Source organism: Hipposideros armiger, unplaced genomic scaffold, assembly GCF_001890085.2.
Source record: "Hipposideros armiger isolate ML-2016 unplaced genomic scaffold, ASM189008v1 scaffold_580, whole genome shotgun sequence".
Classification (NCBI taxonomy): Eukaryota; Metazoa; Chordata; class Mammalia; order Chiroptera; family Hipposideridae; genus Hipposideros; species Hipposideros armiger.
This window is the reverse complement of record NW_017731930.1, coordinates 244,348-271,149: the sequence shown is the minus strand read 5'-3', so window position 1 is coordinate 271,149 and position 26,802 is coordinate 244,348. Positions and strand designations below refer to the sequence as shown.

The following is a 26,802-nucleotide window of genomic DNA, read 5'->3' as shown; positions in this document are numbered from 1 at the left end:
GTTTGAATTCCTTCATATTGGTAGTCATTCTCATTTGGATACTTTGGTTAAATTCCTTTGCAAATCAATTCTTGCTTTTTCAGAAGTTTACATAATGCTGAAAATTACAGGTTTTCTTTTCATTCAGTTAATATCTTTACATGTGCTAAGTACTAAGAATTCATATACAAGTAATACAAGTTCATTTTCTTCAAGATTTTTAGTTCACTAGCCAGCAGCCACTCGATAGAATCCAAAGACAACATGTACTTAGAGCTTTCATTTATGTTCAAGACCAAAACCATAATCCCCAGTTTACCTTAAAAGTCCAAGCATGCTGGACTTAATTGTAGTATTGTACCTGGTAACCTATTTTAACTCAAATGACCAGTGACAGCATTTCAGGGTTAAAGTATACCACAAATAATTTGTGGCCACTTTTACTACATGTAAGGATGCATTCGTTAGTTATTTAGTGGTTAATGTAGTCAAGTGTATGCCAAATCTAAGAAGTCTTACAAGACTTAATTACAGTGAAAATATTTGATTATTTTAGCCCTGGATATTGTTAGAATCCTTAAGTATGTTGAAATTGTACACCAGAAAAGCATCTATTAGCACTCAGCCAAAGGCTAGGTGTTAGGACTATTAGGAAGACCAAGATTTAAGCTAACTTTAGAAACACTCGTATTATTTCAAGTTAAAATCCCATTGGAATATTGACTTGAAGTACATTAACCCATAAGTTACCTGATACTGAAAGACGGAAATGGTACTAGTGATACGGTGATATGGTATGTACAATAGTTTTGTAGTTATCGCTGTCATAAATTTCTTGCTAACCTGGGATTTTTGTTGTTTGTTGCTATTTTTAGGGAACTCTTCATCCCATTGTTTTAACTGGTTGTTGCTTTTTAAATTAATGTAAAATTTTTATGAAAGGTGCACAAACTATTAAGTTAATACAGTTCAATGAATTGTCTAAAAGTACACAAATCCACTTAATTACCCAGGTCAAGAATAGGACATTTCCAGTATCCTAGAATCTCCTCATACTTCTTATAGTAACTGTTAGCCCCAAGGGCAGTTATTATCCTGACTTCTAGCACCATAGTTTCAGCTTTGTTTTTTTAACCAGGTATAATGGATTCATGCAGTATATAGTCTTCTATAACTGCTTTTGCTCAACATTGCAAGATCCACTCATGTTGTATATAATTCAGTTCTCAGTGTTGAGTATTTTTTCATTGTTTATCCACATTTTATTATACCATTGTATTATATCAGTTAATCCATTTTATAGTTGATGAACATTTAGATTATTTCCATTTTGGGGCTATTATAAATAGAATCTCTGAATATTCTTGTACTTGTTTTTTGGTGAATGTATTATACTTTTCAGTTGTTGGGTTCTAGGGTTGTATATATCCTTATTCAGATTTTTCAGTTTTCCAGAATAGCTGTACCAAATTATCATATCAATAGCGTAAGGAGAGTTCCAGTTGTCCTACATACTTGGTATTTTCATTTTAGCCATTTTGGTGGAGTATGTTGGTACCATTGTGGTTTTAATTTGGTTGTTCCTGATAAAGTTAACACCATTTCATATGCATATTGGCCATTTGGATTATCTTCTTTTGTAGAGTGTTGATTTTTTTTGCCCATTTTTTTTATTGGGTTGTCTGCCTTCAATTACTGATATGTAGGCGTTTTTTCTGTATTCTAGTTAGAAGTCCTTTTCCAGATAAACAGTAGATGTCTAAATGTTTTACCATGTTTTTCTTAGTTTTGTTTAATCTTTTGTATTTTCATTAATCATTCATCTGGAATTGATTTTCCATAGGGATATCAAATTAACCCAGCACCATTTATTGAGGAAAGACTACCCTTTCCCAAATACATTGCACTGTTACCATTGTCATAAGCTGTATACGAGTATATCTGGGTTTGCTTCTGAACTCCATTCTGTTCTGTGAATCTGTTTTTTAAAGATGTGCCAGTAACATGCCATCTCATTTATTTTAGGAAATCTATTTATTTTATGTTCTATTTTATATTTGGGCCCTACTGAGGGAACTCTATTAGAGCTAATGGCTTTCCTATGGTTATATTTTACTTACTAATGGTATATCACCTCTAATTCTTTTCCAGTTTTATTTCTTATACACTGATTAGCACTTCTAATACAACTAATAATGATCAAAGTAGGCTTCCTTATCTTATTTACCATTTTAATGGAGTGTTAAGTATAACGATGGCTTTTGTTTATAGTGTTTTAAGAATTTACATTAGGAGGGCCAGCCGAGTATTTCAGTTGGTTAAGAGCACAAGCTCTGAGCAACAGAGTTGCCGGTTCAATTCCCACATGGGCCAGTGAGCTGTGCCCGAGCTGAGCTGCCAACAGGTGGCAGGATGGCCCAGCTGGCGAGAGCACGTGCTCCTAACAAAGTTGCCCGTTTGACTACCGCATGGGATGGTGGGCCACGGCCACCCGCAACTAAGATTGAACAGGGCACCTTGAGCTGAGCTGCCCACGGACGGCAGGATGGCTCAGTGGTTAGAGCATGCACTCTTAGCAACAAGGTTTCCGGTTTGACTCCCGCATGGGGTGGTGAGCTACGCCACCCGCAGGTAAGATTGAACATGGCATCTTGAGCTGAGTTGGCCACAAGCTGCCGACAGGTGGCCGGATGGCGACTGGACTTGGAGCTGAGCTAGCTGCGCCCTCCCCAACTAAGATTGAAGGACAACAACTTGGCTGTTCCCCTTCCCCAACTCCCCAACACTGCTCGCCTTCCCCAATTCCCCAGTAAAATATTTTAAAAATTAAAAAAGAATTTACATTAGGAGTATCTGTTTACTTAATTAGATGCTGTTCTAACATCAATTAAAATATTTTTATTAAACCTATGTTTTTGTATTTAGTTTAATATTGTATACTTTGCACTCTTAGTGATTTTTAAAATATAACTAAATTTGATTTGTCAACATTTTATTTAAATGTTTGCCTCTAATGAGATTGGTTTTAAGCTTATGCCAAATTTTTAAATGAATTTGGAAGTTTCCATCTCTCTAGTTTACCTGACTATTGGGATAATAAATAGCTGTTTTAAGATTAATGCAGTATTTAAATAAGACAATACATGTAAAGCATTTAAGTGCATGTCTGGAACATAATAAGCACTTTAACAAATAGCTGATATTCTAGCTGATGGTGTATTTTAATCCTATTTAATATTTAATAATAGGATTAATAATATTTAATCCTATTATTCAGAATGGGAATGTTCCTTGAAACTATATCATTAATAAATCATCTAAACATGGAGGCTTTTGCAGAAGAAAATCAGTTTTTTCCCCAAAATTTCTTATAGGCTGATTGGTCTAGTCAGGCTTTGAGCTTTTTCTGAATTAAAAGTATTTTTCCTCTCTAATATTTGTGTTCTCTTTAAATTAGATGTGACTAATTTTTTTCTGACAATCACCTCTTATATTTGACAACTGTGTACTTTTCTGCTTTACTAATTTCTAATTCTGTTTCCTATTTTCTTCAGAGTTCTTTTTTCATGTTTAACTTTTTAAATTAAAGAGTTATCTGAGTTTTTTGTTTTAAAACCATGTAAGCAGTTAATTAAGGAGATGAATTTACTTCTGATTTCAAATTTAAACATCAAAATATGAAAAAATATATTTTTATATAATTAGTTAGAATTAGGTAGCATGATTATTTTTTTCGCCTTCTGTATCAAAATTTTTGAAGTTATACTTATTTTTAATACTTTTGCCTTTTAACATTCATACTTGAGTTTTAAGTGATTTACTAACCACTATTACAACATTAGAGTATTCTGAATTTATCTATTTATCTTTACCAGTGTGACTTACACTTTCAGATGTTTTCTTGTTACTAATTAGTGTCCTTTCGTTTCAGGTTGAAGAAGGTTCTTTTAACATTTCTTATAAGCCTGGTCTAGTACTGATGAACTTCAGCTCTTGCTTGTCTGGAAACTCTTTCCTTCGATTCTGAAGGACAGCTGTGCTGGGTAAAGTATTTTTAGTTGGCAGTTTTTTCTTTCAGCACTTTGAATATATTATGCCCCTCCCTTATGGCCTGTAAAGTTTTTGCTGAATAATATCTGCTGATTGTCTTATGGGGATTCCCATGTACATTACAAATTGTTTTTCTTGCTGCCTTTAAGATTCTGTCCTTTTCTTTTTTACTTTGATAATTATCATGTGTTTCAATGTGGGGCTCTTTGCATTCATCTTTTTTGGAACTCTGGGCTTTGTGTGGATTTTTGTCTTTTCCTAGGTGATGGAAGTTTTCAGCCATTATTTCTTTGAATAAACTTTGCTCCTTTCCTCTCCCTCTGAGACCACTAAAATGTATTTATTTGCCCACTTGAAGATAACAAATAAGGCCTTTAAGCCATTTTTCTTTAAGCCATTTCTTCACTCATTTTTTATTCTTTTTCTTTTTCCTCCTCTGATTAGATGAATTTTACTGCCCTGTCTTTGAGTTCACTGATCCTTTCTTTCACTTGATGTACTCTGGTGTTGAAACCTCTGTTGAATTTTTCAGTGCACTTATTGACTTCTTCACTTCTTTGAATTCTGTTTGATACTTAGATTTTCTGCCTCATTTTTGAAATTCTCACTTTGTTTATGTATTGTTCTCCTAACCTCATTGAGCATCTTTATGACCATCAGTTTGAATTTTTATCAGGTAAATCACTTATCTCTTTTTTAATTACGGTACGTTTTTGTAGTTTTATCTTTTGTTTGGAACATATTCCTCTATTCATTTTCCTTTCTTCTCTGTGTTGGTTTCTGTGCATTAGATAAAACAGCTACCTCTCCCAGTCTTGACAGAGTTGTCTTCTGTAGGACATGAACCATATCAGCCTACTCAGAGCTTCTTATTGTCTCTTAAACGTTTGTGGTTGTCCATGCTGCCTTCTTTGTTCTTAATGTCTCCCAATAGTGGAAGGTATGCCAAAACCTGTCAGTGTTTTAAAGGGAAGGATAGCAGTCAGCACCTAGATGCAGGCTGATTGGAACCTGTACCATCAGACAGCAGCTGGGAAAGTATATAGTTTGGACCCTTCCAGGAAGATGGGGTTTTCTGCGTGCTCCTTCTGCACTGGGCAAGTGTATAGCCATGGGCAGCGGTCCTGCACCAATTAATAATTGCTTCTTTGCTATACTTTTTGTTGGACCTATGCACGCAAGCCCTGTTGGGCATCAAAACTAAGTGATCCAAGGGCCTGACCGTTGGTTGGCATCTGCAGAAGCTATGGTGCCAGATACGTGTACGAGCTCCTGCTAAGGAAATACTGGCAATTTGTAGTAGGCTGAAGTCAGAAGGTGGAGGTGGTGTCTGCTGGCATCCCTGGTCTCCAGGAAGGATCAGTGAGCTCCTAGTTGTCTGCTAAATTCTTTTGTCATCCTCCATAAAAAACTACTTATTCTATGCTCCCCTACTTGTCCTTGGGTTCTCTGTAACTTCACATTGAATAACCTTTTCTTTATAGAAATTAGTTCTTGTCCTATTTTCATATTTTCTGCCTTAATTTCTAATAATTTAGGATTCAGCCTCTTTTACTTTATAATTGGGCTTTTCAGCTATTATCTTTTAAAATGTAGAACTCATTTTTATTTATACAGGCATTTGTCTTTATTTCACATATACAGTTGTCCCTTAAACAACATGGGTTTGAACTGCACAGGTCCACTTACAGCAGATGTTTTTCAATAAATACCTATACTGTTTTCAATCCACAGTTGGAGTCTGCAGATGTGAAGGGCCAACTGTATGCATTGATCTACACCATTTTATATATGGCAATTGAGCATCCTTGGGTTTTTATATTCACAGGGGGTCCTGATTGTCTTAGCATGATTCTCTCTTAATTTTGCTAATGAAATAAGGCCTTCAAAACTCTGCCCACTTACTACTAAAAAATTCTGAGTTTTTTTTATTATATCGTAATTATTGCTTCAGAATATTACTTTTCTTTCTTTTTAAGAAGTAACATTTACTTGTTGATTCTATATCTTTTTTTTATTTCCTATCTTCAGTTTTTCCCAGAATTGTCAGAGAGCTTTTCAGATATTTTTACGGATAATAATGGTACCAACCCTCTTGAGTTTTTGTGAGGATTAAAGGAGTTAATACAGATGTTAAAACAAATAAAGCCTCTGGTACAGTACTTAGCATATAATGAGCCACAAAAGTTAGCTGTAATTGCTATAACAGATATTTCTGAAAGTACTCTGCCAGCAAAACAGTATTTATTTTTTTCCCATATATTGTCTTTTTTCCTTGAAAGATAAAGATCCACAGTGAATTATTTGCCAAGATATATGTATACAAGGACCTTTTCTGTCCCCTTCCCGACTACTGTCATTCTCAACTTTAGAGTTTTCCCTTCCCAGAGGTGCAGCTGAGGTTGGTGTGCACAGCCCTTGCCTACAGTATGTGTTTTTTTTTCCAGATGAAATACAATTGTAAATATTTCTGCTGCATTTTATCCTGCTTAAGAAAAGGCATTCTGGCATATGGAAAGTGGCAGTCTCTTCCCTTTATATAATATATCCATTCAGTTGAGCAGTTTGTACCTTCTTTTCCATTTTTGTGCTGCTAGAGTAATTCAGAATTCAGGGCTGGCCAAGTGGTGTGTTGGTTAAGAGTTGGCTTGGGACGCCAGCTCTGAGCAGCAGGGCCCCGGTTCAGATCCCACATGAGGGTCAGTGACTGGCCTCTACAGCTAAGATGGTGAACAACAGCTCAACCTGGAGCTGGGCTGCCATGAGTCGCCGGCGACTGCACAGGCTGCAGTGGGCTGCCATAAGCTACCGTGAGTAGCCGGCAGCCAGTGTTAGCGGCCTGCAGCTGGTGTGAGCTACCAAGAGCTGCTGTGATCAGCTGTCCAGAGGCCGGAGACCAATCTGCCTCACCCAGGAAGAGCACAATGATAATACCAACATGGGCCAATGAAGTAACGTCCTCCACAAGTAGACTGAAGAACAAAAGGACAGCAACTTGTCTGTTTCCCTTCCCCAATTCCCCAGCGCTGTTCCCCTCCCCCAATTCCCCAATAAAATCTTTAAAAAAAAAATTAAAATCCCAGGATTTTCTAATTGTGAACCCATCCCTCCCCAAATCCTGAATGCTGATCTTATGAGCAATTATATCCACTCTAGACCTGAGCACATGGGTTCTCCTTATCTAACCACACTGCACACACGGTGGCTTCTTCACTAATGATAATGGAGCATTGCCACTTTGCCCAGTGCAGCCACTCTCACAGTCTACTAAATCTAAATTAGCTATAGATGACATTCATCACATCTTTAACAATCTTCAGAAATATAAATTATTCTCTAAAATGGAAGCTCCTTGCTACTTATACATCACTAAGTTTGCACATTCATATTTAAAATATAATTATAATATAAAAATGTTAAACATCTAAAGATTTAAATTTAAATCAGAAGAAAAAATTTATTTCTAATTTCAAAAAGTTGAGGGATTGCAACTTTTCATCTTATTTTTAAACAGTTAAAATAGAAAATAATAAAAAAGTATTTTAAGTACAAGGTGACCCAAGGTAGTCACACAGATTACAGCAGGTTTCTGACCACGTAGGGTTGTTGCCTTGAACAACAAAAGTTGTGTTACAGCTTCTGGATCAGCATGGCAGAAGCACCTCCTCCTCCATTGCAAATACTGGCAAGACCATATTCTCCTTGCTTCAAGGCATGAACCAAATGAACGACAATCCTGGCTCCAGACATCCTACGATTAAGAAAACATTTTGGTTCTTTAATAAATTATGAAATTTATCAATACATAAAGGTTTCTATTCCAAGTAAACTTCTTAAAAAGTTTATTAGCCATTATAGCTGAATTTAACTACTTTTCTTAAGAAACTTGTTTCTAGAATGGTTACAGCTATTTTTAATGAGCTATTTTTTTAAATATTTTTTTATTTTTCAGTACAATTGACATACAATATTATCTTAGTTGCAGGTGTACAACACAGTGATTAGACATTTATATAACTCATGAAGTGATCACCCCAATAAATCCAGGACCCATGACAGCATACATAGTTACTACAATATCATTTACCATATTCCTTATGTTATACTTTATATCCCCATGACTATTTTGTGACTACTAATTTCTACTTAATCCCGTCCACTTTTCCACCCATCCCACAAACCCCCCCTTCCCATCGGAAAGCCATCAAAATGTTCTCTATAAGTCTGTTTTTCTTGTTTATTTTGTTCTTTAGATTCCACATATAAGTGAAATCACAGCATTTGTCTGTTTCTGTCTTCCTCCACTCAGCACAATACCTTCTGGGTCCATCCATGTTGTTGCAGATGACAAGATTTCATTCTTTTTTTATGGTTGAGTAATGTTCCTCTCATTCATCTATTGATGGACACTAATGTTGCCTCCATATGTTGGCTATTGTAAATAATGCTATAATGAACATACAAATGCACGTCCCTTCAAAGTAATGTTTTGGGTTTCTCTGGATAAATATCCAGAAAGGTCCTTCTGTGTCTCTTGTTAAAAAGTCTATTTTGTCTGGTATTGCTGCCCCAGCTGTTTTTTTCCTCCTCCTCCTCCCCCCCCCCCCCCCCCCAGCCCATCTTGAAGAAGTCCCTCACATTTCCTGTAATACTGGTTTGGTGGTGATGAACTCCTTTAGCTTATTCATGTCTGGGGAGCTCTTATATCTGTCCTTTGATTTTAAATAGCTTTTCTAGATCGAGGAATCATGGTTGTAGGTCCTTTTCATCACTTTGAATATTTCATGCCAGTCCCTCCTGATCTGCAAAGTTTCTGTTCGGAAATCAGCTAATAGTTTTATGGGAACTCCCTTGTAGGTAACTGACTGCTTTTCTCTTGCTGCTTTTAAGATTCTTTCTCTTTAAACTTTGGCATTTTAGTTACGATGTGTCTTGCTGTGGACTTTTGGGTTCATCCTGTTTGGGACTTTGTGCTCCCTGGACTTGAATGTCTATTTCCTTTGGCAGGTTAGGAAAGTTTTCTGTTGTTATAGCTTCAAATAGGTTTTCAATTCCGTGCTCTCTTCTCTCTGGTACCCCTATGATGTGAATGTTGGTACGCTTGATGTTGACTCAGAGACCCCTTAAACCATCCTCATTTTTTTGGACTTTTTTTTCTTTTTGCTGTTCTGATTGGGTGTTTTTCTGCAACTTTTATCTTCTAAATTGCTGATTTGATCCTTAGCTTCATGTAATCTATTGATTCCCTGTCATATATTGTTCATTTCAGTTATTCTTCATCTATGACTGGTTCTTTTTTATGTTTTCTGTTTCCATTTTTATGTTTCCTATCTTTTGAAGTTCTCACTGAGACCACTGAGCATCCTTATAACCAGTGTTTTGAAGTCTGCATCTGTTAGATTTCTTGACTCCATTTTTGTTCAGTTCTTTTTCTGGAGCTTTGTTCTCCTCTTTTATTTGGGACATGTTTCTTTGTCTCCATACTTTGGCTGTTTCCCTGTGTTTATTTCTATGTATTAGGTAGGGCTGCTATGTTTCCCAGTCTTAGTAGAGTGGCCTTATGTAGTGGGTGTCCTGTGGGGCCCAGTGGTGCAGTCTCCCTGGTCAACTGCGCTGGGTGCTCCAGGTGTAACCCTTGTTTGGCTTGTGTGTGCCCTCCTGTTGTAGTTGAGTCACAGCTGTTTGCGCTTCAGTGAGAGGGATTGACCCTCGGGCTGACTGGTTGTAAGGACTGGCCATAACTACAATGGAGGAGCTATGGTACAGGGACTGATCCTACACAGCAGTAAATCCCAGCAGGATATACTTTAGCAGGGCTCTGGTGCCTGCCCACTCTGCCCTTTGGTTGTGTCATTCTTGGAAGCAGCCGAATGATGCTCTGGCACAGTCCAAAGCTGGCCATTGGGTGTGTCAGCCTTGGGGCCTCCTGTGAGGGGCCATGCTGCAGACCAAGTTCAGCTGCAGCCTGCCCAAGGCCACTGGCATGATCCACAAAGCAATCAGTGGATAGCTGCCACCCATGCTGGCCTTGGAGGGCGTCTAGAGGCCAAGCCACAAACCAAAGCCAATTAGCACTAGTGCTGGGCTTAGAGCTGCTCACCACAGGTATGGAAAACAATCCACATGCTGCTTATTTGGATTTTGTGATCATTTGAGAGATTTTAGGAAGGGCCACAGAATGAGCCAAGACCGGCCATCTGTATGGAACAGCCAATGGAAGCGGCTTGGACTGGCCCATAAATTGGGTGGGGTGGGGTCTCAGGGAATCACAGAGTGGGGCAGACAAATGGTGTTAGCTAGGTGGATGGGGACTCAGTTATAGTGGCTACCTACCTCTGCACACAGGGAAGACGGACTCAACAAAAAGAAGGGCTTCTGCTAGCTCCTTAGTCTGGGAGAAAGTTGCCCCTCCAGCCCTCACTCTGAAGCCAGACAATTCACTTCTTCCCTGTAAGTCCCTGGTGCCTTTGTAGCTGCTGTCACAGCACTGCAACTCAGAGCGAGTGAATCCATCAACAAGTAAGTCAGTTCATGGGCCCTTTCAGAGGACCGCCTGGGACTGCAGCTGCCTTCCATCTCACTCAGCCACAATTTCCACTGGATTTCACAGCTGGAAGTTATGGGAACTCCTCTTCCTGGCACTGGAACCCTGGGCTGGTAGCATGGTGTGGGACGGGGACCCCTCACTCCACAGGGGAGACCCCTGCAGCTGAGATAACCCTCTTGATTTTTAATGGTTACACGTGGGTGTTGGACCAGCCTGTTCCACATCTTCGCCCCTCCTATCAATCTCGACGTCTTCTGTTTATCCTTAGATATAGGACTTCTGTTAAGCTAGCAGGTGATTCTCAGTGATGGTTACTCTGTAGTTGTAATTTTGATGTGGTCATGCGAGGACGCAAGTACAAATTTTACCTATACTGCCATCTTGACCAGAAGCTTTAAATCTGGTTAACAGCGTTTTTAAAAGCCCAAGCATAAACTTTAATCTTAAATCTTCAGCATAAAAACAATATTAAGTTTTTAAGCAACAAATATGACAGATGTATTCAGTGTTGGATCCTATCACAAATGGTGTTTGCCTTATGAAGGATGGGTGGAAAGGAAAACTGTTAAACCTAGATTAATAGGAATTAACATGAAGCAGTTTAAGTTCAGACAGAAATATAAAGTAGCCAATAACCTAGTTATTTTTCTTTATGATTTTACGTACCCAATTGGATGTCCCAGAGAAACAGCTCCTCCATTGATATTCACTTTTTGGGGATCAATCTCCAGCATTTTAATGTTTGCTAGTACAACCAGACTAAAGGCTTCATTTACTTCCCACATTGTAATATCTTCTTTTTTCAATCCTACATCTTTAAGAATCTAAAATATTTAAAAATATAGATTATGTTCAAATAATTAACATTAAAAACTTTTCATTGTTTTCTTGAAATTATGCAATTTCGGTCTGTATTTCCATATATATATATATATATATATATATATATATATATATATATATTAAATATATATAATAAATATATATATTTTTCCCCCCTCCAAATTACAGGTGACATACTATTGTATTAGTACAGGTGAACAACACAGTGGTTAGATATTTATATAACTTATGATCACTCAATAAGTCTAGTATCCATCAGACACCATGCATATGCATTACAATACTGACTATATTCTATATTACTGACTATTCTCTATACTGTACTTTACATCCCCATGACTATTTTGTAACTACCAATTTGTCCTTAATCCCTTCCCTTTCCACACGTCCCCGCAACCCCCCCTCACATCTGGCAACCCTCAAAATGTTCTCTGTATCTATGAGTTTGTTTCTGTTTTGTTTGTTCATTTATTTTCTTCTTCAGATTCCATATGTAAGTGAAATCACATTGCATCTGTCTTTCTCTGTCTGACATTCTCCACTCAGCACAATACCCTCCAGGCCCATCCATGCCACCACAGATGGACCCGTTCCCTTCCACAGGCAAGCAGTATCCCACTGTATATGTGTTCCACCTCCTCTTTATCCATTCACCCATTGATAACTACCTAGGATGTGAATGTTATGCTTGATGCTGTCCCAGAGGTCTTAAACTAGCCTCATTTTTTTTTCTTTTTTTCTTACTGTTACAATTAAGTGCCAGATTGCTGATTCGATGCTATGCTTCATCCAGTCTGCTGTTGATTCCCTCTTAATATATTCGTCATTTCAGTTTTTGTATTCTTCATTTCTGACTGGTTCTTTTTTATGGTTTTTATCTCTTTATGGAAGTTCTCCCGGAGTTCATATATTCTTCTCCAAAGTTGATTGACCATCTTTATAATCAGTGTTTTAAACTCTGCATCTGATAGATTGCTTGTTTCAATTTTGTTCTTTTTTTGTTTTGTCCTATTCTTTCATGTGAGAGATTTCTTTGTCTCCTCATTTGGCTGACTCTGTGTTTGTTTCTATGCATGTTACATCTGCCTGTCTTGGTAGGTTGGCCTTATGTAGTAGGTGTCCTGTTGGACCCAGTGTCCATGGTCACTTGAGCCAGATGCTACAGGAGTGTCCCTTTTGTGGCATGCAAGTTTGGGTGAAGCACAGTGTTAGGGAGTCACCAGGGCAGGGCAGGTGGTTAATATAGATTCTGGTTTGATGCCAGTGCTGAGCCTAGAGCTATTCAGCAAAAGGCTCAGAGCACACAGGGGCCAGCTGCTGACCACCTGGGGCCTGCCAGTGTTCAAGAAACACTATAGCACAGACCGCTGGCTGCTGGTCGTGAACGTACCCCTGGTGGCCTGCAAGTTGATGCCAGCTGTTTGTTGCTGAAGGAGCCTCCTACAGTGGGTGGGGTGAAACTGGCTGCAGGTCTCGGAAATTGCCTCCCATGGTGTGCAAGTTGGGAGCAGTAATGTCCCAAGGAGTCACCAGGGTGAAACAAGTGGAGTTCACCAGACCAATGCAGATTCAGTTTTGACCATGTGGGGGAGGGCTTAACACAGGGAAAATGGCAGCTGTCCCTTCAGTCCTCACCCTGGAGCCATTGATTTCTGCCTTTTTTTTAATCTCGGTGGTGCTCTGTGAAGTTCACTAACTCTCTTGGATGAGGCCTTCCCTCTCTTTCTGAAAGGGAATATTTGTTGGAATCTTCTGAGATCCCTAAACATCCTCAGCGCTCTCTTTTCCTTTGATCTCTTAACAATCTCCCACAGAAGTTTGGACTGACAATTTGGGGTGTGTAGGTTCTTTCTATCTCTATTTCTACTCTAATACTTGATTCCCAGCAGTTCTCTTTCTGGATGGAGACCTCTCCTTCTAATAGTAGTATTTGCTTTGAATTCTATTGTAGAACCAGGACTCTCAGCACTTCCTCTTTTTCTCTGCCATACCAACCTCCTACATTGTGGTACCATACTGGTATGCAACTTAAAAGTAATTCAAGCTATCTCAATGCTTTCGGAGATGAATAATGTTTAAAACCTGCAACCTTGGTATAAGCAAACCATAAGTTGGTATAATGGAGTATGTTCTCACCTTAGGTACAGCATATGCAGGGGCAATTGGAAAATCAATAGGGTCTACAGCAGCATCAGCAAATGCTTTATATAAAATAAAATTTTAAAAGTCATTAAAATTTTTTTATAGACACCCAAAGCTATATCTAACAGCTATTATATATAATATGCAAAAAATGCAAGTTTCCTAATCCCTGTAATATATGTAAATATATTTGTTCCTTTTCTAAGATTCTATACTTTATAAAATTATAAATTAAGCCATTGATTTTCACAAGTAGGGAGAATTTGTCCCTAGGAACATCAGTGTTATCTAGAGATATTTTTGGTTGTCGCAACAGGTAGAATGCCACTTATTGTGGCATCTAGTGGTAGAGGCCAAGGGTGCTGCCGAACATTCCTACAATGCACAGAACAGCCCCCACAACAAAGAACCATTTGTTGTAAAATGTCAGCAGTGCGAGGTTAAGACACCATGATCTGAATTAAGAATAAAATGAAGTTAGAAGGTTTTATAAAGTAACAAAATATGTTTAACTCCTTATAAAGAAGGCAAGGCAGATTTTACAGCTAAAAACAGGCTTAAGGAGACTGAGGGTACGCCAGAATATCTAGACTTCATATTCTAGACTCCTGACCCCATGTTCTTTTTATGTATATGGGATTGTGCCTGGCTACCTTTCCCCACAGTGCCTGGGTAAAACATGCACCCTATATTCACCCACTCATCATATAAGATAGGGAAAGATTTTTAAAGCTTACTCTTATATAAAGCAAATCATATAAAAATACTAAAGGAGCCTCTATCTCAATTAAAATATGTAGTAAATTCTGTCACAAAGCACAACTTATAGCTAGAAATAGCCACCTTCAATATAATGTATTACCAACAAGAAAACTCAGTTCCAGGAATAGAGGTTTAGGAATAAACAAGTTCAGAACATTTTCTACCTGCTATTCGGGCCAGTGGTTTAACATTGAGTCTCTTGGCAGCATCTGCAGTCATCAGAACCACAGCGGCTGCTCCGTCATTCAGTGTGCTGGCGTTGGCAGCTGTGACTGTACCTAAAAGCATCAGTGAGCATGAAGTCAAAACATTCTTGCACATTGAATTCCTTTGGTCCAGTTTAACAAATTCCTACAGAGTACTGCCTAGGTTGCTAAGTACATGGAAAATTACAAATGTAGATGGAGGTAACTTCTGCCCTTAGGAAACACATAGCTAACTATAACACAATTAATGTAAGAATGCCTTTTCGTGTTAATCTTTTGTAACATTTTATTCAAAGCTAGCTCAGAAACACATGTGTGATGCTGTAAACGCTGTTTGACAAGTTTTCAAAGATAAGGACCCATTCATATTTTCTCCCAGTCTCTTTGCTTATGCACCATAGAGTAGACACTCATTATATAATAATTTTCAAGTCAGTGTTAAATCAGATATTTCTTCTCTACAATCACTTGAAGTTAAAAGTCAGTGAATACTAAAATTCACTTAAGTATACATTTTTTAACAGAATTTTATGGTGTGTAAATTATGTCAATTAAGCTATTTTTTAAAATATCAATGAAAAACCTATACTCGACTGCTAAAATTTTTAAAATATGCTTTTGCAACATTGATTTTTACATGTTTTTTAAAAAACTGATCTATTCCTATAGTTGGTTTTGAGAAATTCAATCGGGAAAATTTCAGTTATTATCAGAACGGTACACAGCCAATTTTAAAAGCAGAACTGATTTTTTTTCCTCAAAGGATTTCAAAACCACTAAGAACACTGGGATCCCATTTATACTAACATTCAATAATTATTTATGAAGACCTACTACATGCCAGGCACTGGAGATACCACAGTGAATAACACAGTTGTCATATTAGTCCTCAAGCTTATAGATATCTAACATAATATGTAAACTTGACTTTTATATTACAATAAACTCTCAGGATGAACTGCATGCAAAAAACAATTCTATAGTCATTCTACAATCTCTTCTGAAGGTATTAAATGTTAAGCAATTTTAAATATACTTTGGATAAATGTCATGTTTTGTTAATTTCACTTGAGCCTAATATATTGAAAATGTTAAATAACATTTAGATGTTTTCTAGAATTACTTTTTTTAAATCTCTAGGCAATTCCAAGACTAGATATATTGGGTTGTTGGAAAAGTCATGACGTATTTTGTCTATGTTTTTCAAAGGTCATTTATTTATATAAAGCACAAAGATCAATGATATATTGCCCATTTTGTTCTATAACCTTTTGCGATCTTTCAGTGAGCTTCATAATTCCTTGTTCATAGAAGAACCTGTCTTGATTTGCGAAGAACAAGGTGCTGATTTACAGCCTCATCTGAATTGAACGTTATACCACACAAGGAGTTTTGAAACGAGCGAAACAAGTGGAAGTCTGATGGTACAAGGTCAGGCGAGTATGGTGGGTGTGGCAACACATCCCATCCAAGCTCCAGTAATTTTTGATGGGTGATCAACTTGTGTGTGGTTTCGCGTTGTCGTGATGGAACACAACTCCTTTACAATAAACAAGCTCTGGACGTTTCTGGATGATAGATTGGTTCAAACTGTCCAATTGCCAACAGTACACATTCAAATTGATTGTTTGGTTCCTTGCTAGGAGCTCGAAAAGCACGACGCCTTTAAAATCCCACTGAGAGCATAACCTTCCTTTGATGAATGTCTGCTTTCGATGTCGCTTGAGGCGAATCATCACATCGGGACCAAGACCGTTTGCGCACCACATTGTTGTAAACAATCCACTTCTCATCATCAGTTATCAGTCGCTTCAAAAAAGGATCGTTTTCCTCACGTTTAATGAGCATATTGCAGATGTTTATCCGCACCGTCAAATGAACGTCGAGTTCATGCGGAACGCAAATATCGAGCTTGCTAACATATACAGCTTCTTCAGGTGGTCGTAAGTGCTTGAATGATGGATGTTCAATATTTTCGCAATCTCTCGTGTTGTGTAACGTGGGTTTGACTTGATCAGTGCCTTTATTTTGTCGTGATCAACCTCAGTGGGCCTCCCTGACCGAGGAGCATCGTTGAGATCAAAATCACCAGCACAGAATTTCGTGAACCATCATTGGCACTGACATTCTTGTAGAGCATTGTCACCGTAAACTTTATGCAACTTTTCACAAGCTTGACACGCATTCTTCCCTTTATGGAAGTTAAACAGTAAAATACGGCAAAAATGCACAGTTTGGTCTTCCATCTTCAACTTGTAAAATCTCAAAACTCAACCAAATCACTCAATTTTTTTTTAGAATGAAGCTAGAACTTTCAGCTGTCAAATGATATAGCAATAACATAGATGCGAATGACTCTCGTACTTGCAAAAATGAACTAGTGCCATCGGTCGCAAACATGCGTCATGACTTTTCTGACAACCCAATAGTATTCTGACTCCCATATTTTTCTTATGCTTCATTTCTTAATACTAACCATTTTCTTTTTGGAAAACTGTCTTCAGTTTTGGAACTTTACTAAAATCAACACGTTTATATTCTTCATCTTCTTTCACCACTACATCCGGTTTACCTAGAACAAAAACCTTTTAAGTTAAGTAATCACCAGTCAAGACAACAATTAGTCATTCAGTAGAAACTGTTATACAAGAAACTATGCCTGGTAGTCTCTGCCTCCCTTTGCATGTCTGCTGCATACCTTAAGCCATCCCAAGTAAATTCTACTCTAGAATCTATCATCTCTGTTAGTGTCTTAAAGTAACCTTCTATTTCAGCTGCATCCCACTCTCTCCTCTCTCCACCTTCTGTGATCACAGATCCCACGCTCGTGACTCCAGGGGTAGATATCCAACCTAAGCTGGATAAGCTCTAGTGTTCCATCATTCTGAACACAGTAATCATTTCTAGATGGATATGTAACCTAAACCAAGTTAATGAGTCCTTACTATGGATGTATTCTGCTGGAGTTGGTTAAGCCTCTTTCCTCTTTGACTGAGAACCCTACAGATGTGACTCTGTAGAGATGGAGTCAGCAACTGAAGAAGCCTGAGCAAATAAAGCACAAAAGCATGTCTTAATAGTACTGAGTATCCAGCTCCAATCCCTGAAGTTCCCAAAGCTGCCTGGTTATTGCCGTACATCCCTCAGTTCTGGGAGGCACCCCCAGTAGCCTTCTAATAAATCCCTTTTTTCATTTAAGCTAATGTGTTGTCTGTCACTTATATTAGAGTTCTAATAAATACATTTCTCAAAATAATATGTTTAGTGGAACCTGCAATTCAGTTGAAATCTTATATTAAATTGGGTTGAACTATATTATCTCTCAGCTAGCAACATTTCCCTTAATTAATCATAAGCAGAAGTGTCAGTGTCCTCAGTTAAAATGAACAAAGATAAAAGTATACTGATTTAAAACTTAAACATAAAAATTTAGCAACATGTAAAGTGTACTAAATATTAAAATCTATTTTGGAACATTATCCCTCTACCTTTTATTGTAATTGTGACAGGAATAACTTCATTTCCAAATTTTCCAGCTTCCCATGCTGCTCTACTTCTGGTGTAGGAGTTAATAGCATAAGCATCCTGTTCATCCCGTGCAATGTTCAGCTTCTTTGCAGTATTCTCAGCACAGTTCCCCTGATAAAAGTTGGAATTTTTAAAAAAAAAAACTACCTTTGCATAACATAAAACACTAGCACTAAAATTTAGTTTCTTAAAATACACTTTTCTATACTTTTTACTCGTGTCTCATCTTTAAATACTTGAAGTAGCCCAGAAGTTGCTATTTTAAAGGCAAATAATGTTATAGAATCCATTATTAGAAGTCAGAAAATGCCCTATTCAAGCATGGGGCAATTTATTCAACAATAGAGACAAGATGTTGCAATGAGCACAGAAAAATATTTTCCTAAGCTGAATGGATAAAATCAACACTTATAGAGCCCATCCTTCAGTTTAATATGTAAAATACATATTTTAAAAATCAAGCAGTATTGTATGTTAGATGGCATTTCCCCATTAAAAAGCAGTAATTACCATATGAATCTTATTGTAGACGTCGGTTAGTCCATCTTTCACAATCAGGTCTTCAAGCTTTAACCCACCATATGGTGTCACTCCTCTGCTCATTACGTAGGGAACGTTGGACATGCTCTCCATCCCACCTGCCACCATCACATCCTGCTCAGCAACACAAAAACCCAATGTCAATACTATAGATAATAGTTGCAAACCCATTATACCCTTGACACAGCTATAAGAAATAACTATTCTAGGGCAGTTCACCTAGAGGTGGATTAGTAAGTAAATAAAGAAAAGATGGTGGGTTAGTAAATTAAAAACATGGTGGATTAGTAAATTAAAAAACAAAACAAAAAACTTAGCAGCTGACCAGAAAAAAGAAAAACAAGTATTCTACATGGACTTGGTTAAACAACCCAGTGAATACAGGAAGTACCCTCTTAACCCTGATGAAAGGAAATGGTCTAAAATATGTAATGATATTTAAAATTAGAGTTAGACAACAAGAATGCCGGGAATCTTTCATATAAGACCATCTTCTAAAATTCCTATCTTGCAGCCCTTCATTTTACTCACACTGCTAAAAATTTAATGTGTTCTAAAACATTTGTAGTAATCTCAGTTTGTGGAAATACTCCTACTACTTCCTTGATTGAGATCCTCAACAGACAGCTAAAATTATTTTGTACTTGATCATCTGACATGCAGCCTTTCCTTCCATCCAGGTGTCATCCACACTCGACTCCAGCACAGTGTATTATCAAGGCCTTTAACGATCTGACTTCTCTCTCCCTTTCCAGTCTCATGCCTGGACCTACACCTCAGGTCACACAGAACAGTTTAAAGGTCTCCAAAGATACCACACTCATTCACACACACCTCTGCACTTTTTGACCCATCTACCAACATGTAAAAATACCTACATTTCCTTTACAACTAACCAATACACAGTGCTTCATGCTTTACCTGACCACCTATTTCTACCCCTTCTTAGAACAGTTTCGTTTCCTCCTTTTGTGCTTCCAATTGCTGTATAATGCTTTCATTACACGGTATTGTAGCTATATTTATATGTTGAATCTTCTCACTAAAATAAACTAAGCTCCTCTGAGGCCAGAAATCTTGTCATATCTATTTTCATGTCTTTGGTACCTGGCATGTATAGAGAAGTTTGATAAATATTAACCTATTATTATAAATCAATAAATTCACTTAAAGGGCTAATTAAAAACATAGTTTATACCACCTCACCCTGGTCAGAAAGGCTATCATCAATAAGTCAACAAACCAGTGCTGGCGAGGTTGTGGACAAAAGGAAACCCTGGTGCACTGTTGGTGGGACTCCAGATTGGTGCAGCCATTATGAAAATCAGTATGGAGGTATCTAAAAAACTGGAAATGGAACTACCATATGACCCAGCAATTCCACTCTTGGGTATCTATCCAGAGAAACCCAAGATGCTAATTCAAAAAAATATATGCACCCCTCTGTTTATCGCAGCGCTATTTACAATAGCCAAGACTTGGAAACAACCGAAATGCCCATCGGTAGACGATTGGATTAAGAAACTGTGATACATTTACACAATGTGGAGTATTACTGCACTATATAGAAGAAGGAAATCGAACCATTTGCAATGATATGGATGGACCTAGAGAACATTATGCTAAGTGAAATAAGTCAGTCAGAGAAAGACTAATACCATATGATCTCACTTATATGTGGAATCTAAAAAGCTGAATAAATTAGCAAAGTAAACCAATAGTCTCAGAGATATAGAGGAAAAACTGATGGTTGCTAGATGGGAGGAGGGTGAGGGTGAGGGATAAGGGGAAGGGATTAGACAGCATAAATTGGTAACTACACTATTGCCACAGGGATATGAAAGACAGTTTGGGGAATATAATCAATAATGTTGTAAATATTTTGTCGGTGTCAGATGGTCACGTCTTGTTAGGGAGACCACTTCATGGATGGAGTAGAGGCTTGATCACTGCACTGTACACCTGAATCTGATGTTGTATAATATTGTATGTCAACTATAATTGAATATATATATATATAGTCACAGGATGTGGAGTATAGTGTGGGAGTGGAGTTAATGGAATTGTAATAGATATCTATGCTATCGGGCGGGGGGGAGGAGTAGGGTGGCGGATTGGGGGAGGGGGTTGTCACTTTGAGGGGTAAAAAGTATAACTATTGCACTGTGTTGTCCACCTGAAACTAATTTAAATAAAAATAAATACATAGTTTAATATAAACATTATAATTAAAGCCACTATTTTCTTACAGCCTTTAATCAGAAATTCTACACCAAAACTAATTATTTTGCCCATTTTGTAATACAGAGATTTTCAATTCTCGTTTTATTCAGTTATCCTGAAATATTGAATATTTTCTGGGGATGATGACAATAAGTAACAAAATGAGGTATCGATCATTCTTCAATATAAAATAAAATTGACATTTTCCAAAATCATAGATAATTATTAATATTCAAAATAAGGCAATTCCTAGTATTCCTATAAGTCAAGACAATTGTATACATGCAGAAATGAATCAAACAATACTGAAAGCATTTTAATGCAGTGCAAATAGCATTTGCTAGAGAACCACAATAAATCAACTGAGACCAAAATTGCCTTGTGGCTGGCCGAGTGGCTCAGTTGGTTAAGAGTTAGCTTAAAAGCACGAGCTGTGAGCAACAGGGCAGCTGGTTCAATTCCCACATGGGCCAGTGACGCTGCGCCTGAGCTGAACTGCCAACAGGTGGCAGGATGGCTCAGCTGGTGAGGGCACGTGCTCCTAACAACAAGGCTGGCCGTTCAATGGTGGGCTATGCCCGCCCGCAACTAAGACTAAACTCGGCACCTTGAGCTGAGCTGCCACCCGATGGCTCAGTGGATACAGCGCGCACTCTTAACAAGGCTGCCGGGTTCGACTCCCACATGGGATAGTGGCTACGCCCACCCGCAACTAAGATTGTAACACAGCACCTTGAGTTTAGAGGCCACGAGCTGCCGGTGATTGAAGAACAACAACTTGGCTGGTCCCCCTCCCCAATTCCCCAACACTTCCCCTCCCCCAATTCCCCAATTTTGAAAAAAAAAAAATTACCTTGTCATTCAAACACCTAAACAATCTCATGACCATTTTTATCCACTGGCTTGATAAGGTTTGGTGTTACCTTGTATGCAGGCAAACAAGCTCTCACAACCTTTTGAAAATGTGTAACTGGTACAACTTTTATGGAAAGAATGTGAAAATATCAAAATTTTAAAATCTGACTCAGAAATTCTCTTAGGAATTTTTCCAGCAGACAGACTTGCACATGACAAGATATTTTAATGTTTTCTTCACCAATATCCAGTGAATGTCACATAGCAAGTGCTCAGCTAATGTGGGATAGAAGTAGGATTTAAAATTCATCTCACTCTAGACTTTGTGTTCTTAACCACTATAATGTGCTGTCTCAGTGGAGATGATTCAAGTATTAGAAGTACACAATGATATACATATAGCAACTCACTGCAACATTATTTAAAATAGGGAAAAACTGGAGACAGCCTAGATGTCCATTCAATAAGAACCCATAAAATACATCATAGTTGTTCAGGTCAATGGAATACTATCTTGTGTGCTGATATAGAAAGATCTCCAAGACATTCAGTGAGACACAGTTTAATTAAGCAACTTGCCCTAAGTTCTCTGCTCTTAAGTGTCAGAAAATACAAGAAAGTGGTAAATTAAGTCAGACTCAGATGGGAACAAAAAAAGAATTATTTTTCATTTTATACTTTTATATACCATATCAGTTGTTAGCACATGCATATATCTTATAATAAAGTCTGATTCATTAGCTCAGAAATCACTATTCTTTTTTCTTCTTCTTTGGCTTGCTTTATCACTGGAAACAAAGCAAAGGGGGAGTAATATGAAGGGTACACATAATTATGGTTATTGTATATGTAAGAAATAATTTGCAAACAACTGATTTTTTTACCCTGGCATGTTATGCTCTGATAGGCTGGAATGCACTAGATAAGGATAGAGATGCCTGTTTTCTAATTCCAGCCCTGTAACTCTGTGGTCATCTCAAACTCACTTCCCTCAACTGAAAAATGAAGGGCTTGGATCTGATGAGCTCTTAATTCTATGAGTCTAGGTCTATTCTCCTAACACTACCACACATATTGCTATCTCTTGCTTGATCTCAGGTAAAGACAAGATCTAAATCAGCAAGGTCAATAAAAAGCCTGCACAGTTTAACAACTAAACCTGAGCCATTAGGAACTACAAAATTAGTTATCAGTTCTGGGCTCAACCAATGATTTGATTCCCAGGGTCAGCACCTTACTCTGATTTATGATGAAAACCCTTATTCTGGCAAATACAAAACTTAAGATGTTTTAAATTACCGAGAATGTCAGGGAAAGACTAAGTAAAGGTAAAGAGTCATCCAAAGACTAAAACACCTTGGCTGAAAACAACTTTTTAACACAAGACACTTAGCTACCATTTCAACCTCTACTTCAAAAGGAATTAGCACATCCAGACACTCCTGAGTGTCTGAAACAACATAGCAACTATACTTATCAGAAGGAATCTCACTTCTAAAGCATGAATGTGCTTAGATATTTTTTGGCGTCTTTTAGCACTGCGTCTTATTTTAATTATAAAATTGCAAAAGAAGGTGCTTCTTACCTGATGTCCACACATAAGATTCTGAGAGGCCATCATGATGGCTTTCATTCCTGAGGCACAAACTTTGTTTACAGTGGTGCATGGAGTAGAAACAGGTAAGCCTAAAACCAATATAAGTAAAATCATACTTTTGAACAACAAAGATACTCTTCAACCACAACTGAAGAATTAAGATTAATAAAATAAAGCATGTTAAACTATAATGCGCAACATTGCTTCTTCCAATATGTCTATAAATGTTATCTTATGCATTTAACATTTTATTTAAGCTGAAATGACCTCCATTTTGCAATGTCAAATATTTTAAGTATAAAATAAGCAAAAATGCATTCCTAGTACCTGCACCCAGGACCGCTTGCCTAGTAGGGGCTTGTCCTTCGCCTCCTTGTAGAACATTACCCATGTATGCTTCTTTCACTTCTTCTTTTGGAATCCCTTTTTTTAAAAAAACAAGCAGGCATTTCCTTATTTTAGTCAATTGAATAATTAGTGATTACCTAATAAAGTACACGACATTATATAGCAGGAATGGTTTCTTTTTCTTGTCAGTTTTGAGTTTCATTCCTAATTCTGTAGTATTATACAAGGATTTCTTTACAAGGGAATTCAGAAAGGCAGGTATCAAGTCATTTCTAAGAGTTAAGTATATAGTCAGTGCAAAATAGGTATTTGTTCCATTGAGTCACTGACCTCTCAACCAAAAAGCAAAGCAACTACTGACCTGCCTTTTCAATGGCTCCCTGAATTGCAATGGAACCAAGCTTAGTGGCTGGCAGGGAGGACAGGTTGCCTAGAAAGGATCCAATGGGTGTTCTGGTAGCACTTACTATGACCACTTCCTGGTAAGACAGACAATGATAAAAATTAAATGTAAATATTTTACCCAAATCATCTTTTTAGTAAATAAACAATTCAAAGACATTATCTAAAAAGCAGACTTTTTATGAATGACTGTTTATCAAAGATTAATCTCAGTATTTGAACAGCAGTAAAACTAATCAGTTCAATGCCAGTACATTACAATTTAAGACCTAACAGAAACCTATGACAAACAACTCTAAAATAGGCATGGATCCTGCCCAGTTCTCCAAAGGTTTGAAAACCAGAAGCTTAAGTTTTAATTTTACTCAGTCAAAATTTAAGAAATGACTCGTTAACTGTATAATAAACAACCCTAACCAAAGGGCTTCCTTACTGAAGGGAACTCTGGGGTTATAAATCAATACCTGTATGTAGATAAAAGCTCTCTTAAACGTAAAACATTATTATAACAATTCTCTTCCACATTCTCATTTTAAACGCATAAATAAGAGCATTGTTTCCTAGATTTTGGTTGAAGGCTATTACTAAGTCATTTTAAGGATCCTTATGAAACAGAGAGGACTCCCTCAGAATGCACTGGGGGGTCAGGTGATGGCCCTTCCTGTCTAATACCCAGCCTGGCTCAGTCCTTGTCTTCTAGTATTTTCCAAGTGGCCTCTGCAATGTGCCACATCATCTGATGAGGAGAAATCCTGCCCAGTTTCCAAGAGAAGGTTCTCTTGTAGTAGACAAAGAGGAAAAAGCAGAAATTACACAAGATACTGGACTGAAATTTTTTTATGGTAATTTGGGAGTTTATCTTAATATTTCAATTATTATCTAGTCTTAAGAATTGTATCATCACAAGCTGACCCTCACATATACACAAATCAGAAGTATGCATTTTTTATTGCCTACATTTCCTTTCAATTCTTTAAAGCACAATTTAAATTTATACTTACATTCAATGTGGGTTTGGATACATAACTTCGCTCTACATATCTGATTTCCTGTAATATAAATATTTATAATGTTATTTAAAAAATACTAAATGTCATTTTATATATCTCAGTGATGAAGTTATGGTGATTTCTCTGCTTCTTCATACTTTATTTCCAAATTTTCTACAGTTAGCATATATCACTTACAATCAGAAAAAAAAACATTACTACTTTGTAATATACTTATCTGATGACTGTATTTTGCCATGTATAATGTGCACTTTTTTGCCCAAATTTGTGAGGGTAAAATAAGGATGCACATTATACATGGGTAGTACTAATTCTGTATCTATATAAATGTTTTTAATCCTTTTACTTATGAATTAAAAGTGTTAACTCTAGAAATCAATAACGATATCCATATGCAAAATATCCTGGAATACGATAATCGGTTTTGTTGAACTTACAAAGAACTTGCAATGATGAAGAGTTCTTGACTTTCTATGATGCGTAAATATTGTAAATTTGTTACCGGTACATAAAATTTCTTGTACAGTAAAACGTTGGATTGCAAGTATCGTGGTTTGTGAGTGTTCTGCAAGACAAGCAAACATTTCTAATACATTTTAACATTGTAAATGAACAATGTCTTGCAATACAAGTAGTTTGTTTCTGGAACGAATTATGCTCGCAAACCAAGGTATTACTGTACCTTGTATCTGTGCTTGTGTTTTGTAATTATTTGTTATATAAAATTTCTTGTATCATAATATGTTAAAAAATAAATGCTAAAATTCCTTTATGATACAAAAAACAAGTACCTAAATGTAAACAAATAAAAATTTGAACTTGGGCCGGCCGAGTGGCTCAGTTGGTTATGAGCTTGCTCAAGCGTGAGAGCTCTGAGCAACAGCGTTTCAATGTCCGGCCCGAGCTGAGCTGCCAACAGGTGGCAGGATGGCTCAGCTAAAAAATAAAAAAATTTAAAAAATTAAAAAATGTGAACTAAAAAATTAAAATGAAAGTTTTTGGTTTTTTTCCCCTGAAAGTTTGGGCCAAAAACATGGGTGCGCATTATACATAGCAAAAGACGTTAACTTCACTGGAAATGTATGCTTTAATGTCTGATTAGTTTATTATCTACAATTTCAAAGCCTTTTTTAAGTAAAAGCTTTGTGAGATACAGTTTTGGGGCCAGCCGAGTGGCTCAGTTGGTTAAGAGCGCGAGCTCTGAGCAACAGGGTCACGGGTTTGATTCCAACATGAGCATGAGCCAGTGAACTGCGCCCAAACTGAGCCGCCACTGAGCTGCCAATAGGTGGCAGGATGGCTCAGCTGGTAAGAGCACATGCTCCTAATAACAAGGTTGCCTATTCGACTCTTGCATGGGAGTGGGCTACACCCACCTGCAACTAAGATTGAACAAGGCACCTTGAGCTGAGCAGCCAAAAGCTGCTGACGGGCGGCTGGATGGCAACTGGACTTGGAGCTGAGCTAGCTGCACTCTCCACAACTAAGATTGAAGGACAACAGTTTGGCTGTTCCCCTTCCCCAATTCCCCAGTAAAATCTTAAAAAAAAAAAAAATACAGGTTTTAAGTTAAATCTTTAAGTTCTAAATTAATTTTAGAGTATCACAAGAAAATATCCTCACTGTTTAAAAACATATATTTACGTAAAACTTGCTGTTTCTCACCATCCACTTCTAACAGATGTCTGATTTATTTGGGACAAACACACCTTATACAAATATGGTCTATGTTACCAGATAAATTATTTTTAAATAAAGAAAAGAGTAAAT

At 37.3% G+C, this 26,802-nt stretch overlaps 1 protein-coding gene across 1 annotated transcript in view; it reads right to left on the bottom strand.

Moving 5' to 3' along the window:
* Window positions 1–7,087: 7,087 nt before the first annotated feature.
* ACAT1 (acetyl-CoA acetyltransferase 1) overlaps window positions 7,088–26,802 on the bottom strand; it is a 33,187-nt gene continuing 13,472 nt past the window's right edge. Inside the window, exons 2-12 of the mRNA XM_019624140.1 lie at window positions 25,024–25,071; window positions 23,982–24,099; window positions 23,600–23,695; window positions 23,261–23,361; window positions 18,568–18,711; window positions 18,018–18,168; window positions 17,006–17,101; window positions 14,488–14,601; window positions 13,556–13,620; window positions 11,243–11,400; window positions 7,088–7,780 (exon numbers count right to left, since the gene is read on the bottom strand). Coding sequence (XP_019479685.1) covers window positions 7,660–7,780; window positions 11,243–11,400; window positions 13,556–13,620; window positions 14,488–14,601; window positions 17,006–17,101; window positions 18,018–18,168; window positions 18,568–18,711; window positions 23,261–23,361; window positions 23,600–23,695; window positions 23,982–24,099; window positions 25,024–25,071 — 1,212 coding nt within the window. The 3' untranslated portion in view covers window positions 7,088–7,659. The remainder of the gene's footprint in view (window positions 7,781–11,242; window positions 11,401–13,555; window positions 13,621–14,487; window positions 14,602–17,005; window positions 17,102–18,017; window positions 18,169–18,567; window positions 18,712–23,260; window positions 23,362–23,599; window positions 23,696–23,981; window positions 24,100–25,023; window positions 25,072–26,802) is intronic.